The sequence below is a fragment of the Protopterus annectens genome, chromosome 2.part1 (assembly GCF_019279795.1).
Source record: "Protopterus annectens isolate FY-2018-M chromosome 2.part1, PAN1.0, whole genome shotgun sequence".
NCBI classification, from domain to species: Eukaryota; Metazoa; Chordata; order Ceratodontiformes; family Protopteridae; genus Protopterus; species Protopterus annectens.
Window position 1 is genome coordinate 1,394,531,042 of NC_056729.1, and position 22,693 is coordinate 1,394,553,734.

At 38.8% G+C, this 22,693-nt stretch overlaps 1 protein-coding gene across 7 annotated transcripts in view; it reads right to left on the reverse strand.

The window, feature by feature from the left end:
* The window catches only part of DNMT3A (DNA methyltransferase 3 alpha), a 5,166,949-nt gene that overhangs the window by 511,716 nt on the left and 4,632,540 nt on the right, over positions 1 to 22,693 (reverse strand). The window contains exon 20 of one of the 7 annotated variants that reach the window (XM_044062881.1): positions 3,812 to 4,200. The exons of the other annotated variants lie outside the window; for them this stretch is intronic. Within the exon in view, the coding sequence (XP_043918816.1) occupies positions 4,187 to 4,200 (14 nt within the window). The 3' untranslated portion in view covers positions 3,812 to 4,186. Of the gene's footprint in view, positions 1 to 3,811; positions 4,201 to 22,693 lie in introns of those variants that run through there. 7 annotated transcript variants of the gene reach the window in all.

Sequence of the window (22,693 nt, forward strand, 5' to 3'; positions counted from 1 at the left end):
CTGACAAATAGAACAGGACTGGTGGTCATGAGTAGGCGTTAAGCAAAACAAGCACAGCTCGTGGCTATCTTTATGCAGAATTTGCCTTCCACACCTACACTTGCCCTTCCTGAATGACATTAACAAAACAAAAGGCAGTAGCAATATACTAAATCCCCTATGGGGTATTTATCTGAAGCTGTAAGACGAACCAATGGGATCCATCGGCAGACCGAAAGTACGAGTCAGCCTTTCTGAATGGTGGCGAAAAAGTTCTGAAGATGGTATGTGCAGATGTCCCTTTTATGGCTGATGTCTGTGCCTACGTGCAAAGTCCCCTACTATTCCCAGGTTGGAAGGGAATATGAGAGATTACTACGGTTGTTCGAGGTCAAAATGTTTAAAAAAAAAGAACAGATGGAGGATGGTTAATTACCTCGTAAGAATATTGATTTATTGAACTTCTTTTAGTTGAAATGGATGATCTCACAGTCTCTATTAGTCAAGACCTACTCTTCAATAATATATTACCAAATACATCAATGTGAAAGAAGAAGTGGAACACAGTTGCAATGTCATTTATGACAAAAGCAAAAAATCCGTGTACAGCAGTGGCTCTAAGCTTTTGTATACAGGCTGGACATCGGGTCATTGGGCGGAATACAACCCATATGTAAAGAATACTGCAACATTGAATAGAAGGACATCTGCTTGTGCAGATGCATGTTGACAAGGTATTTGCAAAGTGCTGTGTGAAATGTAACCACAGTGTGCCCTACTGGAAGAGGACAGAAATGTACATGCGCTATTGTAACTGTTTAAATGTATATATTTTAACAGTTTAAAATGGAATACAGGAAGTTAACTTCAGAAAAATAACTGAAATTAAATTGCTTTATGGCTAGGCCATAATAGATGGTATCTTTCTGTTTTCAATGCAGCAAGAGACACACTGTTTGTACTAGGAAACTTTCTGTATTGTCTTTAGGGTGAATTAATTGCTAGACTTGAAAACATGAAGGAATGCAATTGCTTTATGACTTCCAGCATTTGCCATAGATCTGAGTAGAAGCTTTGCCTGTATATGTTTACAAGTAGATGCTAAATACTGCCAGCTTCATCAAAGGTTGTTTGGCCTGGGAGCTAACAGTCAGATGACAAGAAATTATGTCATTCTGCAAGCTATCCCAGAAGTAATATTATAGATATTAATTTGAGAAGTCTCTTAGTGAGACAGAGCATTCTGTCATGGACCTGACAACAACTAGAACATCCATTCACCACATCTCTAATAGTAAGTGCTTAGGTTATAGTAATTCTCTTAGATTCAGCCAGGAATATAGTGAAGCCTAGTCTCGATATTTTTCTGTATTAATTTGAAACTGTCCTGCAAAGTTGTTTTAAATATTTCCTGTGATTTTGAACTCTGATGTCACTGTGAATATATACTTAGTATCGTCTTGTTTTTTTATTATTTATTATTAAATATATTTAAACATTTCATTAGGCTGACCTGTGTAGAGATATTTAAGTTCTGAGAGTACTTGCACATTTATTTTGTGACACAGTGTGGGCCACTCCTAACTGCCTTGCTCTTGGTCATACTACCATTTGTGTTAATATTAATATTACACAGTAAGATTGGATACCCTTTGTTAAGAGACTTAAAGTAGCTGATAAGGAGTTGACTGGTGGCAGTGGTAACTACCTTATAGTATGGGCAGAAGGGGGCATAGCTGGTAAACCTGTGACTGCCTCTCCCAGTTGTGTGTGTAAATCAAACCTCAAAGAGAATATGAGTCAGTTACTTGGGCAGAGACATGAAGCACTGGTTGGAAAGAGAAGATGCTGGAGATCTTGGCTTGGTCACTCAGCTGACATCTCAACTCTATAGCTCTGTCAGTCGGGAATCTTATTGGGGATCTGGAAAAAGAATGAGAAACCAGTCCTGGACTGATTGTGATCTCTGTGTGCTCTTAAGGGAAATTCCATTTGTTACATAGAGCTGTATTTGGAAATATTGTATGTGCACTTGCTGTCCTCCCAGTCCCCACTGTTGCCAGTGGTGAGGATTGAGGCTCCTTGACTACTGGTCCAGTGGTGGAGTGTCACAGAGGGCAATCTCTGCCTCACGCCACAGCCTCAACAAACCATATCCTCTCTGATCTACTGCATATCGACAAGTCCAGTGATGGAATAAGCGCATGATCAAGAGATCTTAATCTCATCCGCAATGTGAATGGAACACACTGGAGGGACACAGAATACCACTTGTTTGGAATCATCTTTTTCTCCAAAAAAAGCAAAGCACTTCCCTTACTCTATTCAAATGTAATCTGGATAAATGGATGGGAAACCACAAATTCATCACTAGTTTATCACCCTTGTCTCTTATGGGCAGAGGTAACATGTAAATGTTCTGACAAGCTCTGTGATAGTCATACTTTAATTACAAGGGTTAAAACTTCATGAGAATACTGGGCTAGGCTTCTAAAGATTCTCACAGATCAATAGCCTAATGTACGTTTATGATAATGAAAAGTTTTATGAACCTAAAACAGTCATAATAGAAACTATATGCATAATGTACGTTTATGATAATGGAAAGTTTTATGTTACTAACAATTAAATAAGATCACAGTACCTAAAATCACATCACAAATTAATAATGTGATGACCAAAGTTGTTTATAATAAACAGTGGATTAATGCTGAGGCTTACCGTGGCAAGGGTGCAAGGTTTGAATCCTTTCCCCGCCTTTGTAGCTGATGTTTTGTATGGCAGTTAGTGCAGAGGGTCAAGGCTAAGAGTTATAGTTTATGTGGTATAGGCTTTGATTCCTGTAGCCCTCATTTGCCTGCTGTGTGACCTTGAGTGAGTCACTTAACCAGACAGTGAGTGGTTCCAACTGAAAATCTGAGCTAAGAACTTCATATGTATATACATAGTATAATATAAGACATTGAGATACGCCTTTGAAAATAGGGACTCTGCTTTTACTACAGAGAAAGGGACTAACGTTACAGCTCCTGCAGGTATGTTCACTTGTGGAAAATGTGTGTGTTGTCAATACATTTACACTGAGACTAGTTATGTCTTCCAATACATTAATTTTAAAATTGTTTTTTTCTCATCATTTTGATTGTAACACTAAGAACTTGGTTTATGCTGTGGTTTGTGTGTCTTGCAAGTATTTTTACATAGGGAAGACTTGCCGCAAACTTTCTGACGGGATCAAGAAACGCTATGGTGCGATTAGAAATAATGATGTTTATAATGCACTGGCTAGATTGTTCATGTTAATTGTCCTGATATATTCTAGCAGTCACGTAGTATCCTGTTAATGTTTACTACTTTTAATGGTTATTTTCTCTTTTATTGCTTTGGTTACTAGTATTTGTTTCAAAGTGTTGCATTACTAAGCTCACTTCTGAAGAAGTTCTTGGATATGACACAACAAAAGTGCTAAAATAAAGCAGTTCTAGTGAAGTTGGTCTTTTTTTATTTTGTTATGCCGAAGAAGTTTAGCATATATATTGTTATGTTTAGAAATTGCACCGTCCATCTGCTTTAGAAGAACAAACAAAAGTCAAGAATTGCTGATAAATACGAGAGAAGGTGGCTGAATGAATGAAGCCAGTAATGACACATAAGCCACAAACATCTAGGGGTGGTATTGTATGAAAGCACATCTGCTGTCAAATCCTTTACATATATGGTAATTTCATAAGTAACTATTTCATTTTCATCAGTATGCAATTCATTGGTCATACCAGCCAAATACATTTTACACAGAGATGAAATCATATAAACAATGGTACAGGACAACCTCTGATATCGTTTTTTTTATTTTAATCCAGTAAGACTAGTTCACTCAGTATTCCATAGTTATAAAAGAAAGCCTAGCACCTGGTATAACTCACTCATATTGTGCCTTCCTCATTGAGCAAGAGGTCATGTATAATATGCACAAACTAGTTGGTTCTTGTGGCCAATACAAGCGGCTACAAGTGCTATAACTGTGTCTTTTTTCTGGTTGTGTAATTCCCCCATTTCCCTGTGTATTGGATGGATTGTTTACCACATTTTACTGTTGACTATCACTTTCTCTTTCCTTATTAGAACTGCCACGCATCTGCATCCTGAATTGTTGAATTCTCTCCCAGTTTTTCAGCCTTCTACCTCTCTGGTAAGTAACTTTGCTCATTTAACCTTCATCCTCTGTAGAAAAGAAAAGAAAAGTATGTCACTTCAGTGACCTTTGAACCATCTTCCCATAGTGTTCAAGGAACAGATTCCTTGTTATCTTGCAATTTTTTTCTTCTTCTTTCTTTCTAAAGATATGTCCCTATTGGACTTCTGTATTTATTTTTTCTGATGAATACAACACTGTAATTATTTGAAAATGTTAATCACACACTTTGTACATATACACATATATAATCCAGTTTAATGTCAACAATGGGCTGATGTCAAAGAAAGTTAAGAAATATAAAAAGACATAAAAATGCAAAAGAACAACTTGCAATGCTGCTTAAAATGATGCAACAAAACCAGCCAAGTTCTATGAAATGGTTATGTTATATGAGACTTTAAAACTACCAACCACAGGACTCTCCAGAAACTGTCACAGAACTAAATTCCACTTGAAGAGGAACTAAAAGGCAATTTACAAATGCTAGATGTATCCAATTACATTACAGGAATCACAAGCAGTTCCCTGGTAGCCAGAGTGGCTAAGCTTACTGGTATGGATTCAACAGCTCCTTAAGGCAGATGATCCTCAATACCACAGGATGCCAGTGCAGGTTATGTAGCAGATGAGTGATCTGATTATGAAAGAAAACACTTGTCACTAACCTGGCTGCAATACTCTACAAGAGTTGAATATGCCCAAGGTCAGCATAATGCAGTCTACGTTAAAACAAGCTATTCTGATCTAGGCACAAGGAGACCAGTGCACAAATATTGAGAACAGCAGCTTAATTTAGTTTATATCCCTCAGAGGAAAACAAGATGACTTGAAGTGAGAAGACAGTTGGTCTCTAAAGTGATACATGATTACTGAGGATCTAAGAAAGATTTCATAACTTTGTCTTAAGGGATCTAGACACTGTTGCTGAAAACTCCTTATTGTTTGATCATCACGTCTCTGCAGTAGTTCAGAAAGCCTTCTTTCCGCCTCATCTAATTTACAAAGGTTCCTCCACTATTTTATGTATTTTGCATTTGTTTACTGTGTTTGTCCAATGGGGATTAGTCAAAAAACCCTTTTCACTAGAGGCCCAACGATAAAAGCTTTAACATATTACACAAAAATTTAAAAAGACTTTCAGTAATACACATAAACAGACACTAAGTAATACACATTAACAATTACACATTCACTTGCTAATGAGATTACATTCATATGAAATAAATGTGAACTATGAAGTAAGGGAAAATCATGATAGTATAAAAGATACTTATGCATTATTTGATGAACACTGATGAACATTAAATAACTGAAGAGGTGTATTATTAGGTTTGTTAAATAGATAACAGATCATGTGATTAGTGCCTAGAATTCAAAAAAATGCAGGCGAGAGAAGGAACTAGGTAATTAGTTAAGAGGTAATATATAAAGCAGGTTCATAAATATATAAATATATACATTACGGCTATTATGAAGATTATCTTAACATAGTTCTGTGAGTAGTGTCACAAAGCTATGCATATAGGTTCGCAGATTAGTACTAGGCCAACTGCACTTATGGGCCATTTTAAACTTAGACAATTACCCCATGTAAGAATCAAACCCTGCACTTTTTAAGTGTCTGTAAGGTAAACACCTTAACCATTATCCCAACCTCCATCCTGGAAAAAGAAATATGGACATGGGAAAGAAAAAGAGATTTAATATGTTGTAATGTTTATGGAAAAGAGTAAGCAAAACTAACCAATACAAAAAGAGCAGCACTAAAGATATCAGAAGAGAAACACAGGCAAAGGAATCCGGATATGGAAAACTTTACCTTTACAATACAAAAAGTAAGAAGACAAATACGAAAAGTAGAACAGGAGATTAGTAATGGAGAAGTCAAAGAAGTAGAAATTGAGGTTATGGAGCACCTGCAAAGTGAAGGACTCCGTGTAGAAAATCGAATGCAGAAAGCACCACAACAGGATAGAGCAATGGGCATCCAAATTAAGGAGAAACCAGTGGAATAGGAAGCAATTGATCAGGTGCTATCTCAAGATATTTTGGAGCCTTCCACAGGAAACCAGTATAAATGTTCACTTAAAAAGATAGCAAGGGAAGGAGCAGGAAACTATGGAAACTCCAATGCAGTCAATATTGAGGAGTGCTAGGCCAGTGAGTTCCCATATGACAGAGCAACGTATGGCACAGGATGAAATTGAAGAGGAGGTGCCACAGGAAGATGCTATAGAACTTTCTATAGAATGCCCGCAGGAAATGGAAAAAAAGGGTCTATATTAGAATATCGAAGTTTCAAAACTTCGAATGTTCTAATATCAAACCCTATTCAGCGAAAGCTGAAAATATTGAAGCAACAGAAAACCTAATTTTTTCCTAGGGAAAGAATTTGGTTGTCTGTTTCTGTTGCTTCGGTATTTTCAGTGCTGTGGTGGAAAGTTACGGGTCGGGTTCAGGTAAGTGTGTGATTGAGTGTGAGTTAGGTTAGTTAGGGTGCGGGTTAGGTACGTGTGTGATTGTGTGGACATGAGGGTTAGGTGGATTAGGGCGTGGGTTAGGTATGTGTGCGACTGTGTGGATGTGAGGGTTAAGGTGGATTAGGTGAGCTAGGGTTAGGGCGCGGATCAGGTAAGTGTGTGACTGTGTGGACGTGAGGGTTAAGGCAGTGTGGGTGAGTTAGGGTTAGGGCGTGGGTGAGGTGAGTGTGCGATAGTGACGGACCTTAGGGTTAGGGTTTGGGTTAAGGTAAGTGGATAGTAAGTGGTGTGTGTATATTTTAGTGTAGGGTTAGGTGTAAGATTGTAGGTGTATGTGTGTGGATTGCTGTTTGTTTGGTGTGTTTGTGTTGTGTGTATGTGCTTTGGAACAGCAATTTTTTTCCCAAAGAAAAAATTCGCTGACCTGTATGTTCGATGTTTTCAGCTTTCGCTGAATAGGGTTCAATATTAGAAAATTCAAAGTTTTGAAACTTCGATGTTCTAATATAGTCCCGAAAAAAAGGGATGAGCCCTCAGTTTGGAAGAAAATGAGCTAAGAGATGAGTTGCTTGATTTTATAGACATAGATAGATATATCAAGAGCAACTAATGAAATTGACTGCAGAAGGTCAATAAAACCCCAAAAGCCAGAACTCTGATAAATCAAATGAACACAGTAATTAGGACTGTCCATAGAGATCCATGCATTATAAAAGAAGTAAACAGGATGTATTACTGTGAAGCTAAATTAATAATTAATTTTGTTCTACCAAAAGAACACATGGTAGTGAGGGAAAGGAAGGGGAGAAATCAAACACCATAATGGAAGTATCAAATAGAGAAAACTATAAAGCAATTAAGAAGTGCAACTGTTAGAAGACTATAGAAGGGGGAACACATCAACAAATAAATTAAGACAGATGTGATAAAAGCAATGTGCAGTATTAGAACAGACTAGCATCTATCATGCTCTATTGCAAATAAACTAAAAATGTCAGCACAAGCAGAAAAACGTAGAAGATATGAAGACAAAAAAAAGGAAAAGTACAAAATAAGCAATTTATTGATGACCCCAAAAAGTTCTATAGAGAACTGGGAAACAAGGTAAAAAAAAAAAAAAAAAAAAAAAAGAAATGATGCATTTTGGAGAAGTATCTATGAAGATCCTGTGGAACATAACAAAGATGCTAAATGGATAGCAGAAGTTAAAGAAAGAATAAGAAGTTTAAAGGTAAAGGATATGAAATGGGATGAAGTAACAGTCAGAGAGACTGAAACAAAGTTAAAAAAAAAAGCTAATTGGAAAACCCCAAGCCCAGATGCAGTACCTAACTTTTGGCTAAAAGTATTAACATCTTTCCACGAAGATTTAGCCATGAGTACAAACTACTTATATGCGTACCCAGAACAGATACCAACCTGGCTAATAACAGGAAAAACAATGCTCCTACTTAAGAGTGAACCTTCAAGCTACCCTAAAAATTATAAACCGATAACTTGCCTTCCGATGACATATACACTATACACAGGAATTGATGCCAACAGAGTTTATAGTCATTAAGAAGAAAACTCAATTATGGCAGTAGAACAAAAGGGCAATAAAAGAAAGTCATATGGAACAAAGGATTATTTGTTGTTAAATAAAGTCATAGAGGAGAACTGCAAAAAGGGGAAGAATCTAAGTATGGCATGGATTGACTACAAAAAAGCATTTGATAGTATCCCACATTCATGGATAAAAGAGTGCTTAAAATGTATAAGATACATCCTACACTGATCGACTACATTACACTGACCAAAGTGACCATGAAACAGTGGCAGACCACTTTGCAATTAAGCTATGATAAAGGACAAATGATTATCCCAGGTATAAAAATTCAAAGGCGGATATTCCAGGGTGACTCTCTGTCACCGGTACTATTCTGCCTTGCCCTTGACCCATTAAGTGGTCTACTTAACAGCCTAGGCCATGGCTACAATTTGGCTCCTAGAAAACAACAAAGTCTAAAGAATCCTCATATTCTCTTTGTTGATGATTTAAAACTGTATAGCTCATCAGATGAGAAACTGAAAGCAAAGCTGCATATTGTCAAAACTTTTTCAGATGATATAAGAATGTCATTTGGTCTTGATAAATGTGCAACATTTAAAGCAGGAAAACTGCAGCACCAGGAAAACATCAGTTTGGGACAAGAATGTGATATAAAAGAACTTGACCAAGACGGAGTGTATAAATATTTTGGAATTCATAAGGGATCAGCAATACAAAACATGAACAAATGCGAACAAAACTTAGTAAGGAATATTTCAGAAGACTTTAATCCTGAAAACAGCATTGACATCTAGGAGCAAAATCCAGGCTATAAACCAATTTGCTCTACTTGTCTTAACTTACAGTTTTAGAGTAACTGATTGGATCCAAAACATGTTGGATAGATTAGATAGGAAAACAAGAAGGATGTTTCATGTCCACCAAATGATTTATAAAAATCAGTGTATACCAAGATTATATATTCCCGGTTCCGGAGGAGGGATGGGCCTCCGTGAAATGGATTACATGTACAAATCTGCAATTGTGGAACTCCACACCTATCTGCTGACCTCACAAGACCCAAACGTAGTGAAAGTTTTGAAACATGAGGAGAATAAATCTAAGATGACTTCCCTGCTTAATCTAGCAGAAGCATATCGGCATCAAGCAGGAATGGAAAGCAAACCACAAGTAGATAAAAGTCAGGCAGCAACTGAATGTGCAAAAAACAAAACAAAACAAAAGAAACAATACAAGGTGAAGGACCAGATGAGAAGACAAGAAATGTGTAAAATTCATAAATACAGTTGCAAGAATAGAAACCTTTTGGAAGAACCTCATGTTGATCAGGAATGAATGCAGGAATGGTTAAGGAGAGGTGAATTCAAACCAAGAGATGAAAGGTTAATATTGGCGGTACAAGACAGTGGGCTATGTACACGTTGATTTACAAAGTGCACTGAACATGTGGGAGAAACAGACAAATGTAGGTTTTGCAAAACAGAATTGAAAACAGTTGCATACCTTCTTGCTGGTTGTGACATACTAACGGCAAAAGGACTGTATACAGAAAGGCATAATAATGTGTCGAGACTGTTGCACTGGGGATAGTGCAAACATTATGGTACTGAAGTGGCTGAAAAACACTGGAGGCATGAGCCACAAAGCATCATAAAAATTGATGAAGTCTACATCACATGGGATCATCCATTACCAACAGTTCAAAAGAGAGACACTAGAAAATCGGATATAGTGGTCCAAAAGAATACAAAGGTTGCATTGATCCTTGAAATCATCACACCCATTGACTACAGTGTCTTGCATACAGTGAGACACAAAGTTATAAAATATCAGGATTTTCAAGCAGAAACGAGGGCAATGTGGAAGAAATAAATTCAGATAGTTCCAATAGTAGTAGCAGGTGCAATGGGTCTTATAAAAGCTTCTACAATCATATTTAGATATGCTACCAATACATGTAACTCCATACAAATTGCAGAAGGAATCATTACTGGGCACACTGTGTGTGCTGCGAAGAGCACTACTGGCTGACATCAAAGAATGAAACAATATTAATTTCATGAACTTTAATCGTACTTTGGCTTAGGAATGGGGTCCATTCCTGTAATGGTATTAGAAACCTAAAAGATTTGGAGAAATTTAAAAAGGGAGAATCTGTTATAATTACTCAAGTTTTAGTGAATACAAGATGTGGGGCCATAGGATGCTGAACAAAGACACGTGCTTTGATGCTATAAGCAAGCTGAAGAGAACAGTGGTATTTATCCTAGAGATATACACTAAATCCAAACAGCAAGCTGAACAGAATGGTGGTATTTATCCTAGAGATATACACTAGATCCAAAGACTTCTTTATTCCTCTTTAATAATATCTGTGCAGATCCATTAATGAATATAACTTCTCTTTTAGTATGTACTGGCTTAAACATATCATTCAACTTGAGAAACCTCAGAGATTCACAACTAAAGATCTGTGTCATCAAAAATTTCAGTTATCAGGACAGATTGGTTGCACTTTTCCTGCATTCAATCTCTTGTAGATTCCTCTGCAGAGATCTGCATCTAGTCTTGCGAGCCATGAAAGATCCAACCCTCTTTGACCTTCTTGTCCTTTGCAGAACAAATGGTATCTCAAATAACCAGTTAAAGGAACTAAAGATCATTAGCAGATACATAAAATGTTGGTGTGATAGATTCATATCCCAAAGTATCTCTCAGCTATGAAACAAGTTCTCACTCCATGTCAAGTAGAGTTGTACCCTTGTAACCTTCAAGGTAAACCTAGACAACGGAATGAGCATACTCAAATTCTCTCGCGGTCTGCACCCTTGCTGCCTGCAAGGTAAACCTAGACAGTTATGAACAACTACAAATTCTTCCTTGATGTATCTTGTTTTTCTCTCCTCAAGACTAGAGGGAACTTGAATATGGGTTTTTGGCTAGGCTTGTAATGGTTTGTAGACTGATTGCCTAGTACTTACATGTGAACCTATGAATATTTAAAATACAGGTGACTGTGCTAAAGATTAATCATATGATAGTGGGAATGAGTACTGTAGGCCTTATAGCACCATAAACGTCAAAGCCTAAGTCTTGGCTAAGATGAGTTTTAGTCATCTCTTCCTGATGCAAATAAAAATGCATCACCATTTTTGGTAGATGAGCTAATCACTGTCCCCATTCAGCCCTAGCCTGGGCCAAGAAGCACTATAATTATTTACAGAAAGTTTACACTTATAAAAGAATGTGCAACTTACAGAGTTTAAAAATAGTAGCAAACTAATCATGGAAAATAATGTAAAATATACCAGTCCCCCAGAATCAAATACAAGTATAATACTCATAAGAGTCTTTTAACTCATTCATGCCTGTAGAGCTACTTCAATAAATCCTCATTTTACCCCTCTAGTACCAACGACATTAAAAACTTTGTAGGTTCCACACCTACAACTCCACAGTATGTTTATAACTTTAACCCTGAAAAGGTTTTACATTTGCACAAATGCGGTCACTGAAATCTGCATTTGTTCATGTATAAAATAAAAATATACAAAAACAGTGGTTCTATAACAAATTTAAGAAAAGCACATTTCAGTACAGCTATCTCCAGTTACTGTTCACATTCTTTGTGTCCTTATACCAGCCTCAGTACATCACTGAACATACTTTGATTAAACTGTTATACTTCATTTTATTTTTTGTCAATAACTTCTACAATCTACTTTCAGACAGTATTCTTGCAAACAATAGCCAATTTACTTTACACATGTACATCTTAACAACCTGCTTGGTTTCTGCACAGTGAAGTTCAATCCCATGGTGCAGAAGCCAATCAGTGTGTTCTTTATTTGAAATGATGTGAACTACCTGTTCTTGTCATTTGTTGGGGGAGGGGGTTATTTCCCCGGATCTATGGCAATAAAAGCAGGGCTGCATCCTGCATTCTTTCTTTATTCTATAATTTCTGGCATCGTCTGAGGTGTAGGAGAAGGTAGGCAACCCTTTACAAAGGCAAGAAATATCTGTCTGGAGCCAGATGTGGCCATTCATAAGCTAGTGTACCCTTGTTTCATGTCCCGATTATGGGCACATGGCACGCAACATGAAACAGTAAATGAAACTATCAAACTCAAGACAGGGTTTTACCTGTGTCATTTTATTTAATATATCTTTTATCTATTTATGTTTTATTTATTACAATTAAGTTGTACTGCATTTTTTGTAGAGGGGAGATCTAACTAGCAGAAGTACTGAGACAGTCTATTAAAATGTTGTTGCCACTACTCATGAAATGAATCATTAGCCATAAACGTATACTTGCCCTGCTCTAATTATGCTGTATTTTTCTGAGGATGTTGTCCACTTGTGGGTACTTTCTTTTCTTGATTATTTTTATGTCCACTGTGACTCTAATGTTGTCCACTTGTGGGTACTTTCTTTTCTTGATTATTTTTCTGTCCACTGTGACTCTACTAGCTCCCATGGCACCTATAATAGCTCTCAACTTCTTTGTTCAAGAATCTGGGACAAAGCCAAAAACTGGGGGAAAAGGCACAAAACCAGTTTACATATTAACATAATTCATTTAAAAAGTTAATAAAACAACAGGTTTTGCATCAACATACATTTTAGGAACAATAAGCAGTATGATATTCTAATGCCTGACATTATTTAATATCTTTAATTTTCAGTAATTTCCCAAGAAACCAAACCTTTTATGTGGGACAGTACAAAAAATGTGAAGCAAAATTCAGGGACATTCTGCAAAATCATTGACAGCTGAAACATATACAACCTACATTTCTCTACCAGTTTAATGTCCTGGATATTTTATTTTGTTCTGTGAACTTCTAAAATGAATTATAGTAATAATTTAACTTTGGAACATAACAAGTGGGCTTTAACTTACATGGAACTGTTAGCAACAGTATGGCTTGTATTATATACATTGTGAGTTAGATGGTAGTGTCTCTCTCTCTCTCTTTTTGTTTAGTTTCTGACTGCATTTAAATGCAGGGACTTTACTGTTTAGATGCAGTGGCACATTTATTTGTGAAAATTACTAACACATCTAATACAGGGTAGGGTCCTCTGTTAAAGATAGCTATAGTATAATTTTTATTTTTATAAATAGGAAGGTTTTTTGTAGTGCATTTTGAACTGGACCCCAGGGTTTTTATAAGGGCATGTGACGATGGTAATTTCAGAAGACGTGTACTCTTAAGTCCATATGAGTATTGTAACTGCCTTTTCCATACTTTCCCTCATTGCAAGCACTTGAACTCCAAACCAGTTATTTTACATTGGGAGGGTTGTGGTCTAGACTCTTGTGGCAGGAGAGTGTGGCCTACACCCTTCTTAGCTGGGAATTGCTTGCGAAGGCCAATTGTGCCTGTTATTCTAAGTGTCTTTATTCTGGTTTAAGCACTTGGATTCCAAACCAGTGACAGAAGAGGATAGCCGGTACCCTTCTAAGCTGAAAAATTGATGGCTGAAGGCATATTGTATCTGTCTTCTGAAGTGTCTTAATTCTGGCTTAAGCACCTGGGCTCTACAGCCAGTTGTTTTACATTAGGAAGGTTTGTGGTCTAGACTCTTGTGGTGGAAGAGTATGGCCTACACCCTTCTAAGCTGGGAACTGCTGGTGAATTGCTGCTTTACTTAAACTGTTTTTTGCTGTTGTGATTGTAATTTTATGCACTTTGAATTTCTAGTACTTCTGCATTTTATAGCATAGGCTATATTCAGACTTGCAGAATCTAGACTGTTTGGTATCACTTGAGCACTAAAACCAGCTCTTCAGTGAGATACTGAATGATCTGAGGCATCCAGTGCTCCCAACTAACTATAAGGTTAAAGACCTTCTGCACCCTTGTAGGAGGAGAGTGCTGTCTGGGTCCCATCTTATCGAGGATGATTGGAGCAGTGCTTAGAGAGAGTGTCTTTATTGGCTAGTTTGAGATAAAAGGGTTATCCCTTGTTTTGTTTAAGGCCTGCGTTTGCACTTGTCTGTGTGTAGTGCACCACTGTGCACTGTCACATAGCGATGGACATTGTTGGTGGTTTAGACGCAAATGTTTTGCTTGTTAAATTTTCCCTTAGCACTTAGCTTGAGGTCCTCCAGAGGTTTTCTGCAGCCCTGGTCTACTATCAGGTGGAACACTAAGTCTAGCCTCAGAGGTACCAACACACCTCTCACCCAGTAGCCATTGCTAAGTGCGACCTCTTTTCCTGACCATATAAATTTACCTAACACTATGGATGGACAATTTCCCACAGTTTCCCCAGCCAGTTTGGTCAACATGGGCATCCTGAGGCACTGTAGCAACTGCCTCATGTTCACCAACAGTGCTTTACTCCTTGTCCATACAAACTCAACATGTGAGATATACAACTATATTAAGAACCTTGAGTCTATGCTCGCACACACCAGTCAGTACATATAACAATGAGTGGGTTGCCAGCATGCACACCTCACCTTCTACTCCACCCAAACCTGCATCATACATGCCTACCTATGTGGAGATCCTCACCAGAAACATATCTAAACACCAGAGACCTCACAATCACAAACATAAGCAAGCTACACACAATATTTCCTCTGCAGAATACAATACACATAAAAACTCATGTACCAGTGTTTCACCTGGCATGCCCTTAAGACAAACCACAAAACCAAACATATTAGTCATTGGTGATTCCATTGTGAGAAACACAGATATCCCTCTCCCCAGGCTGGAAAAGGAAAAGGTCACAGTCCACTGTCTGTCAGGTACGAGGATACACCATATTACACATGCACTCAAGTCTCTTAACGCCAGGTACTGTTATGCTGTGCCATAGTCCATGTTGGTATGAACAACTTGAGCTGTACCTCTCTGGACTATATGAAGAGAGACATGACTGAGCTCTCAGACTATGTGTCTCAGGGAGGTATGAACCTAGCCTTAAGCAGCATTTCACCTTCACCTAGGATGATGCTTCAATACAAACAGAAAATGCCTGACTTCAATAATTGTGTCTAATAACTGGATGGCGCAGTGGTAGCATTGTCACCTCACAGCAGGAGGTTCTCCAGTTCGATTCTCAGCTGGGGTGTCTTGTGTGTGGAGTCTGTATGTTCTCCCTGCATTCGTGTGGGTTTACTCTGGGTGCTCCTGTTTCCTCCCATGTTACAAAGACATGTGTCAGGAGTATTTCTCCCTGGGCCTCCGCTGAAAATTGGTTCATTCCAAGTCAGACTTTCCCAGTAAATAAATAAATAAAAAATTAAATCAGCTTAGTTTCTGGTGTCATTCTAAGGAGATCCAGTATCTGTCAGCCTGAAATGACATGATCGAAAGACCTTGATGCTTTGCCAGAGATGGTCTTCATCTATCATCCCAGAGATTTCGGCTACTGGCTAAGGCTCTTGTCACTCCCATAGCACCTTTTTTAGGCAGTGTCTCAAGGACAAAATTCCCGAAGTAAAATCAACCTCAAGGTTATGCTGCTAAATGCTAGGAGTCTTAATGCAAAACTGCACTCACTGGAAGAAGTCCTTACCTTGGAAGACGCAGACATTTGTGCAGCCATAGAGACCTGGTTCAAGGCTCTGGAGAGCACCCCAGCCATACCAGGCTACACCTCCTTCCACACGTTCAGACCACAAACTGAAGGCATGAAAACTAAAGGAGGTGGTGTATCAATTTTCATTAAAGATAAATGCAACTCCAGATTGGTCAAACAGCATGATTCCCTGGAGATATGTCAGGTGAAATTAACTGTTGGTAGGACACCTATTCAAGTCACTGCCAGCTACAGGATGCCCTCCATGAATCAGGGCACCCACTTTGCCTATTGGATGTACTTGAGTATATTAAGATACATCTGAACACCATGGTTTTGGATGACTTTAACTACCTATCCACTGACTGGGTAATTTACTCGTGCTCAAACTTACTTGCCCAAAGTTACTTCAACTTTGTTAACTCCAGTGCCCTGGACCAGCTGGCTGACACCCTCACAAGGGGTGCAAACATCCTGTACCTGGTGCTTACCAATATGGGGGACCACTGTAACACCCCCACTGTGAGGTCTTTCCTGGTGAGATCTGACCACAAATCAGTCTCAGTAATTATCACACCTGACCCCCCCCCCCCCCACCAGCAGCAAATAAACTAAAAAACTTCTCCAAAGCAGATTAGATTACATGGGATGGTATAAATAGCTTCTCTGCACCTCCCCCTCAGATAGAACTGGCAAATATGCCAAGTTCTCAAAGTGCATTAGCCCACTAGGCCACTCACCTCTGTTACACCAATGCTTTATACAAACACCTGTATAACTGCACTGACTCAGCCATACCTGATAGGACCAAAACAAGCTCCTCAAGGAAGAACAAACCTGCCTGGTGGACAACTGCCATTAACAGGCTTTACAATAAGAGGAAGAAATTGCTATCTAAGAGTAAGAGGGAGATTGCCCTAAACTGGAAACATTCCCTCATCAGCTTAAACAAGTGAATAAGACTTCTTGTGAAGTTATCCAAAGCAAACTATGAATCCAAATTAGCCTCCTGAAGTCAACCATAAGGCGTTCTTTAGTTGCATCCATAACCTAAAAGGAAAGGCCCAGATTTGTGCTGAACTGGTAGTTAATGATACCACAAATACTGAGTGTGTGGGCATCGCTAACCTACTGGCTGACAGGTTCTGTGAAAACTTTGCTCCCCTGTTCCCTCCACATGCACCCCATGACATCCCTACCACCTGTCCCCTACCTTGTATCTCTAAAGAGCAGGTTGTTAATGCCCTCTTTAAGGCCAGGAAAACAGCATCTATGGAACCTGATAATATCCCAGAATGCTTCCTACCTGGGCTCCAAGAAGAATTAGCAACACCATTGAGTACTCTTTTCAATCATAGCCTAAGCACCAGCTTCATCCCAGCTGAATGGAAAGTGGCCACCATTATTCCCTTGCACAAAGGTGGTGCTTTCATTGACCCCGGGAACTAAAATCTATTAGCTTGACTAGTCTTATCTGGAAGGTCACTGAGCGAATCATCATGGACCTTATCAACAAAGATTTAGGTAATCTCCAAACACTTGACCCTACTCAGTCTGGAATTGTCAAAGGGAGGATCATAAATGTTAAACCTGGTGGAGTTCTTCAAGACAGTAACCACGGCCCTGGATGAGGGGAAATCTGTGCATACAGCTTACCTAGACTTAGCCAATGCATTTGACTCTGTCCCGCACTCAGACATCATTGACAGACTCACCCAGCTAGGTATCAATCCTAATCTATTTATTTATTAACATCTGTTGACTGGAAAAGTCCACTGGGTCAGAAACCCATGTTCAGTGGAGGCCCGGGGAGACAAACTCCCTAATGAGTGATATAAGAACATCGCAATACAGTTGATAGGTAGTTATACAATTTTAGAAAGAAAAACTTTAAACTAAATAAAAAAAAATGTAGACAACAATTATCACATCACAGCAAACCTTTTTACAAACACCGTTGCACCTTCTATTTAACACAGAGGTGAGGGTAAAGACATTTTGTAGAAAAAAAGAAGTTATATTTAATTCAATTTAAGTGCACTGCATTAAAAACTGAGATATACACTAGTACCCTATATTGTTAGATGGGTCGCTAACTGGCTCACTGACAGAACCCATATAGTCAAAATAGGAAAATCCACCTCCTAGAAAGCATTACAGACCTGTAAACAGTGGTGTTCCACAGGGATCAGTCCTGACACCTCTACTGTTTGGAATCTATTTCTCTGAAGTACAACTAAAAACTAAAGGTCTGTGGCTGAAAAAATCTGTTGATGACTGCAAAGTGGGCACGGTCACAAAATCTCCAAATGATGTCAACATCCTACAAGAGGGTCTTACACAAACAAATGACTGGTGCCAAAGTCATGGCCTTAAACTCAATGCAAAAAAATGTATTATCATCCCTTTCCATAAGGGTGATGTTCCTGCTAACAACCACATCAAAAGCAACACCTTAAGTACGCACTCAGTGGTGAGAGACCTGGGCACACAGGTTGACAGCAACCTTACTTTTGACCACCATGTCTCCACAATGGTAAGAAGGGCATTCTATACTGCTCAGTGTATTGCATCCAGAAAAAAAGAAGTTATAACCTCCCTGTACTCCTCCCTCATCAGGCCAATAACTGGATACAATGCCCCTTTTGGTATGTACCTTTCCAAGCACCTGCAGCAATTGATGAGACCACAAAGGTTTCTCACAAAGAAAATTCTAGGTCTTCAGCATCTGTCCTGTGTGGCTTGTCTGAAATCACTGACACTTTACTCTGTTTCATACAGACTACTCAGAGGCAATCTCTGCCTTGCATACAAGGCAATCTCTGACCCTACTTTATTGGAAATGCTGCATCTCCGCAAGTCAAATGGTACACAGGTTACTCACTCTAAAAAACTTAACCTAGTATGTGACATTAATAGAACCTGCTTGAGGGACAGATTTGTCTCCCAGAGGTTACCACACCTTTGGAACAGACTCCCACTTCATGCCAAACAAAGCACCTCATTGGCCCTCTTCAAATGCAACCTGGACGATTGGATGGGTAACCATAAATTCACCCCTGGGGTTCCACATGTGTCCTTCTTGGACAGGATCAGTAGGTGCTGATTGCGGAAATAAGGATAAAACTTGGCTAGGCTTGTAAGGGCCATAGGGCCATTAGCCTAGTAACTTTCTTTGATCATATGATCCCTATAAGCTGCACTACACTCTTAGTTACTATGCTCTACAGCTCTACCCAGTAAAGAAATATTTTCATAAGTGTATCTTGAACTATTTCTCTTTCAGAAACTGGCTTTGTTCCTCTTAGTTCCTACTCATGTGACCTCATTCTGTTTACTTATTAACAATGCACTGCATCCACATAAACCTCCTTCAGTTATCTCTTTTAATATATACCTATCAAGATGTCTAATTCACTTTCTACATATATAAGCCCCTCCACCTCCTTCACTCTTTCATGGACCTTTAGTATGGGTCTTTGCCAAGGCTGACTGCAGGCTTTTGTTTATTGTTATATATCTAGTGAATAAGCAATACTTTCTAGATTAACTAAACTGGTCTTCATGGATTCTTTTAGTAACTGTTTTATGCAACCTGAACACAGCCTTTGCATTTGTGATTTATTTCATGTGTGGAGGGCTGAGGATCCAAGTGCTCTGGACTATGCGGAATGCTCTGCATTTAACAACGAGCGAAGCCACTGTTCTGCTGTTCCGCACTGAATAGCTGTGGCTCCGCTACACAGATTCTGATTGGTTTGTGTACCGGCATCGCGGTATACAAACCAATGTACAGCTCTGCTGCCCTTCCACACTACACAGTGTTGGCTGTGCTCCACAGTTGTTGATTGGCTCGTAGACAGCATTTACAGCTAATCGCGAATGCAGTATATGAGCCAATCAAGTAAAGGTTCTCAGGAGGATGGGAGCCAATGACAGCTCCCCAATACAGGCCAATCACATTCCGGGAAGCCTTTTTGCACAAAAAATAATGGCTTGAAAAAGGCTTCCAGGAATCAGTGATTTTACAACAACAACACAGAAGACCTGGAAGAAGGAAAGAGCAGCTACAGATTCAAGACGTCGGGAGTCGGGACTTGGAAGCCAGGAGAGGAGACGGCGAGCTAAAGGGACTTCAGAGACCTTGCTTTGGTGATTCCAGGATCAAGATCAGTCACTAGAAGGCTGAGGTTTTATTTTGTTGCCTGCTGGACAACTGGGGCTGATCATCATCATTTATGCTGTGGATTATTCATCCTGTGTGGAGTCGTTGGATTGTATTAAGCTGCTGGTGCTATTTATATAGGCAGAGGTAAGTGTTTTAGATGCAATGGTTATCTCTGCAAGTATTTCCCTATCCTTGATAACCTGTATGTTAGCACAGATCCTTTTATTCTAGCAACTTTCTAAGTTTATAAGAGCAATATTTAAAGTCTCTCTGTTTCTGTACTATTTGTCCCCCTAGTATGTCTCTGAAAGTAATTGCCATATCCTTGAGAAACTGTATGCCAACATAAATCCTGCTATTCTAGCAACTTTCTAAGTTTATAAGAACAATTTTTAAAGTGTCTCCATTTTTGTGCTGCTTGTCTCCCTTGTACGTCTCTGAAAGTAACTGATATTTCTTTGAAAAACTGTATGCCAACACATATTCTGTTATTCTAGCAACTTGCTAAGTTTATAAGAGCAATATTTAGTGTCTCTGTTTTTGTGCTGCTTGTCCCCCTAGTATGTCTCTGAAAGTACATGCCATTTTTTGGTGAAACTATATGCCAACGCAGGTCCTGTTATTCTAGCAACTTTCTAAGTTTATAAGAACACTATTTAAAGTGTCTCTGTTTTTGTGCTGCGTGTCCCCCTAGTACATCTCTGAAAGTAATTGCCATTCCTTTGAGAAACTGTATGCCAACACAGATCCTGTTATTCTAGCAATTTTCTATGTTTAAAAGAGGAATATTTAAAGTGTCTCTATTTTTATGCTGCTTGTCCCCCTAGTATGTTGGGAAAACGCATAAACGACCATATTGCACTGCTGGTTGACAATATGTTGGAAAATGGTGATTTTTCTAATTTTAAGTGCTGCAATATTTCAGTTAACTTAATCATGATGTGTCGACAATAATTTGTCCATTATAAAATTTTCTTCTTTTTCTGAAAGAGGTGGTATAATAAGGTAGCAACTAGGAATTTGAGCTAAGCTGTTCAGTGGTATATTGGCAGGCTAGAATAGCATTAATGCCCATGTTTGAAATAGCTGTATGTATTTAAGTGTCTATCCCTGATTATTTTGGGATTTGTTGAGTTGGGCACTAAACAGGAATTAAAATTATACCCTTGTTTCAAAGCATTTATTAGTACACCTTCTCTATTCTTGTTTCAGTTTTCAGTAATTTGTCTCTGCTTGCACCTAATTATTCCTAGGTATGTCCCAGATTTGTTGAGCTGTGCTGGTGTCCACAATGTCATGCATGTCACTTAACTACAAAGTCGTAAACTTCAGAAAATGTTTTAATTCACATTCTCTTTTCAATGCCTCAGGTTTATAGCAATATCGTGTCAGTTCTGGTTTTGTCCTTCATTCTGCTCTGGTTTATCTTTAATCAGTGGCATTTTTCCAGTAGTGTTTCAACTGGAAACTAAGCACATTCATGCCAGTATCACTATAGTCTTTGTATACTTTGTAACAGATTTTTTGTCATTAGTGTGCTATTTGGATTTTAAGGTAGGGTATTAGGATTTACAAATGTTGGGATATGTATGTATGCTTCTGCTTAGTGTGTTTTATTTTTCATGGTTAAAGATGTGATTCTTTGGTCTTAACTGTTCCAATGCATGATGTCTTAAATGGCACATTCTTGTAAAAGTGCAGAGGGCCCTGGTTTTAAGTACATTTTTAGGCACCTTTGCCAGGCCCAGACCTGGTTGTAGGTCAGGGGTACAACACATCAAAAGTGGTGAATGTAAATTGCAAGTAGTATTGTCATGATGTATGTGTTGCAAGTGCAAGCTGGATGTGTTTATCCTTGGCATGGATTTTGAGATATAATCAAGGGTGCTTTGAGAGTACTGAATGTCATGAAAGTCACTCTTCCCTTCTGCAACACTGGTTAGGTGGGCAAGTGAGCACCAGAGGATTGAAAGTGTCATTGTCGAAGCAAGGAAGTGAATAATCTGATCATGCAGACCTTTATAGTAAACAAAAGGAGCAGAGATGAGCAAGAGAAGATGGTGCAAAGCAGGAAACTTCCAGTGATATGGGTAGGTTATGGCCATATTGTCTCATATCTTTGCTTTTGAGGAGATTTTCTAATTTTCATTTCTGCACTATAGCCCCATTTGTTTGCCATTGTTTAACACCACTGTTTTACAAACCTGCTAGGTACAGATTGCCCAGAATACAATGAGGACAGGGATGTAGATACAGATTGCACCCCAAAGAACAGGAAGATACACACTTTTTCAGCCAAGTTGGGCACGGACTGAAATGTGCCTTCTGCAAGACTTGTAACATGGATTTCACAGTCTATCACGGGGGCCGACGTGATCTGCAACGACATACCAACAGTGAGAAACACAGGCAGAATCTATGGTGGATTTCTTTGGACCTCAGAGTTTAGCAAGTACAAAGGTGGGTGAGGCAGAGGTTGGTTTTGTGTGTCTCCTTGCTAAACACAACTTATCATTTGCAGCAGAATACATCCTGAAATTTATAAAGAAGTGTGGAGAGGATCAAGATGTTCTCTGGAAAATGACATGTGCAGCAATGAAGGCAGCAAGCAGTGCATGGGATGTTCTGGGGCCTCATTACCAGAGTGATGCTCCAGCAGCCTGCCATAAATCACCATTCTCTGTGTATATGGACCAATGCCCAGACATGGAAGATGACAAACTGTTAGTGATCCTTGCTGGTTACCTTGATGAAAAGGCAAGCAAAAATGT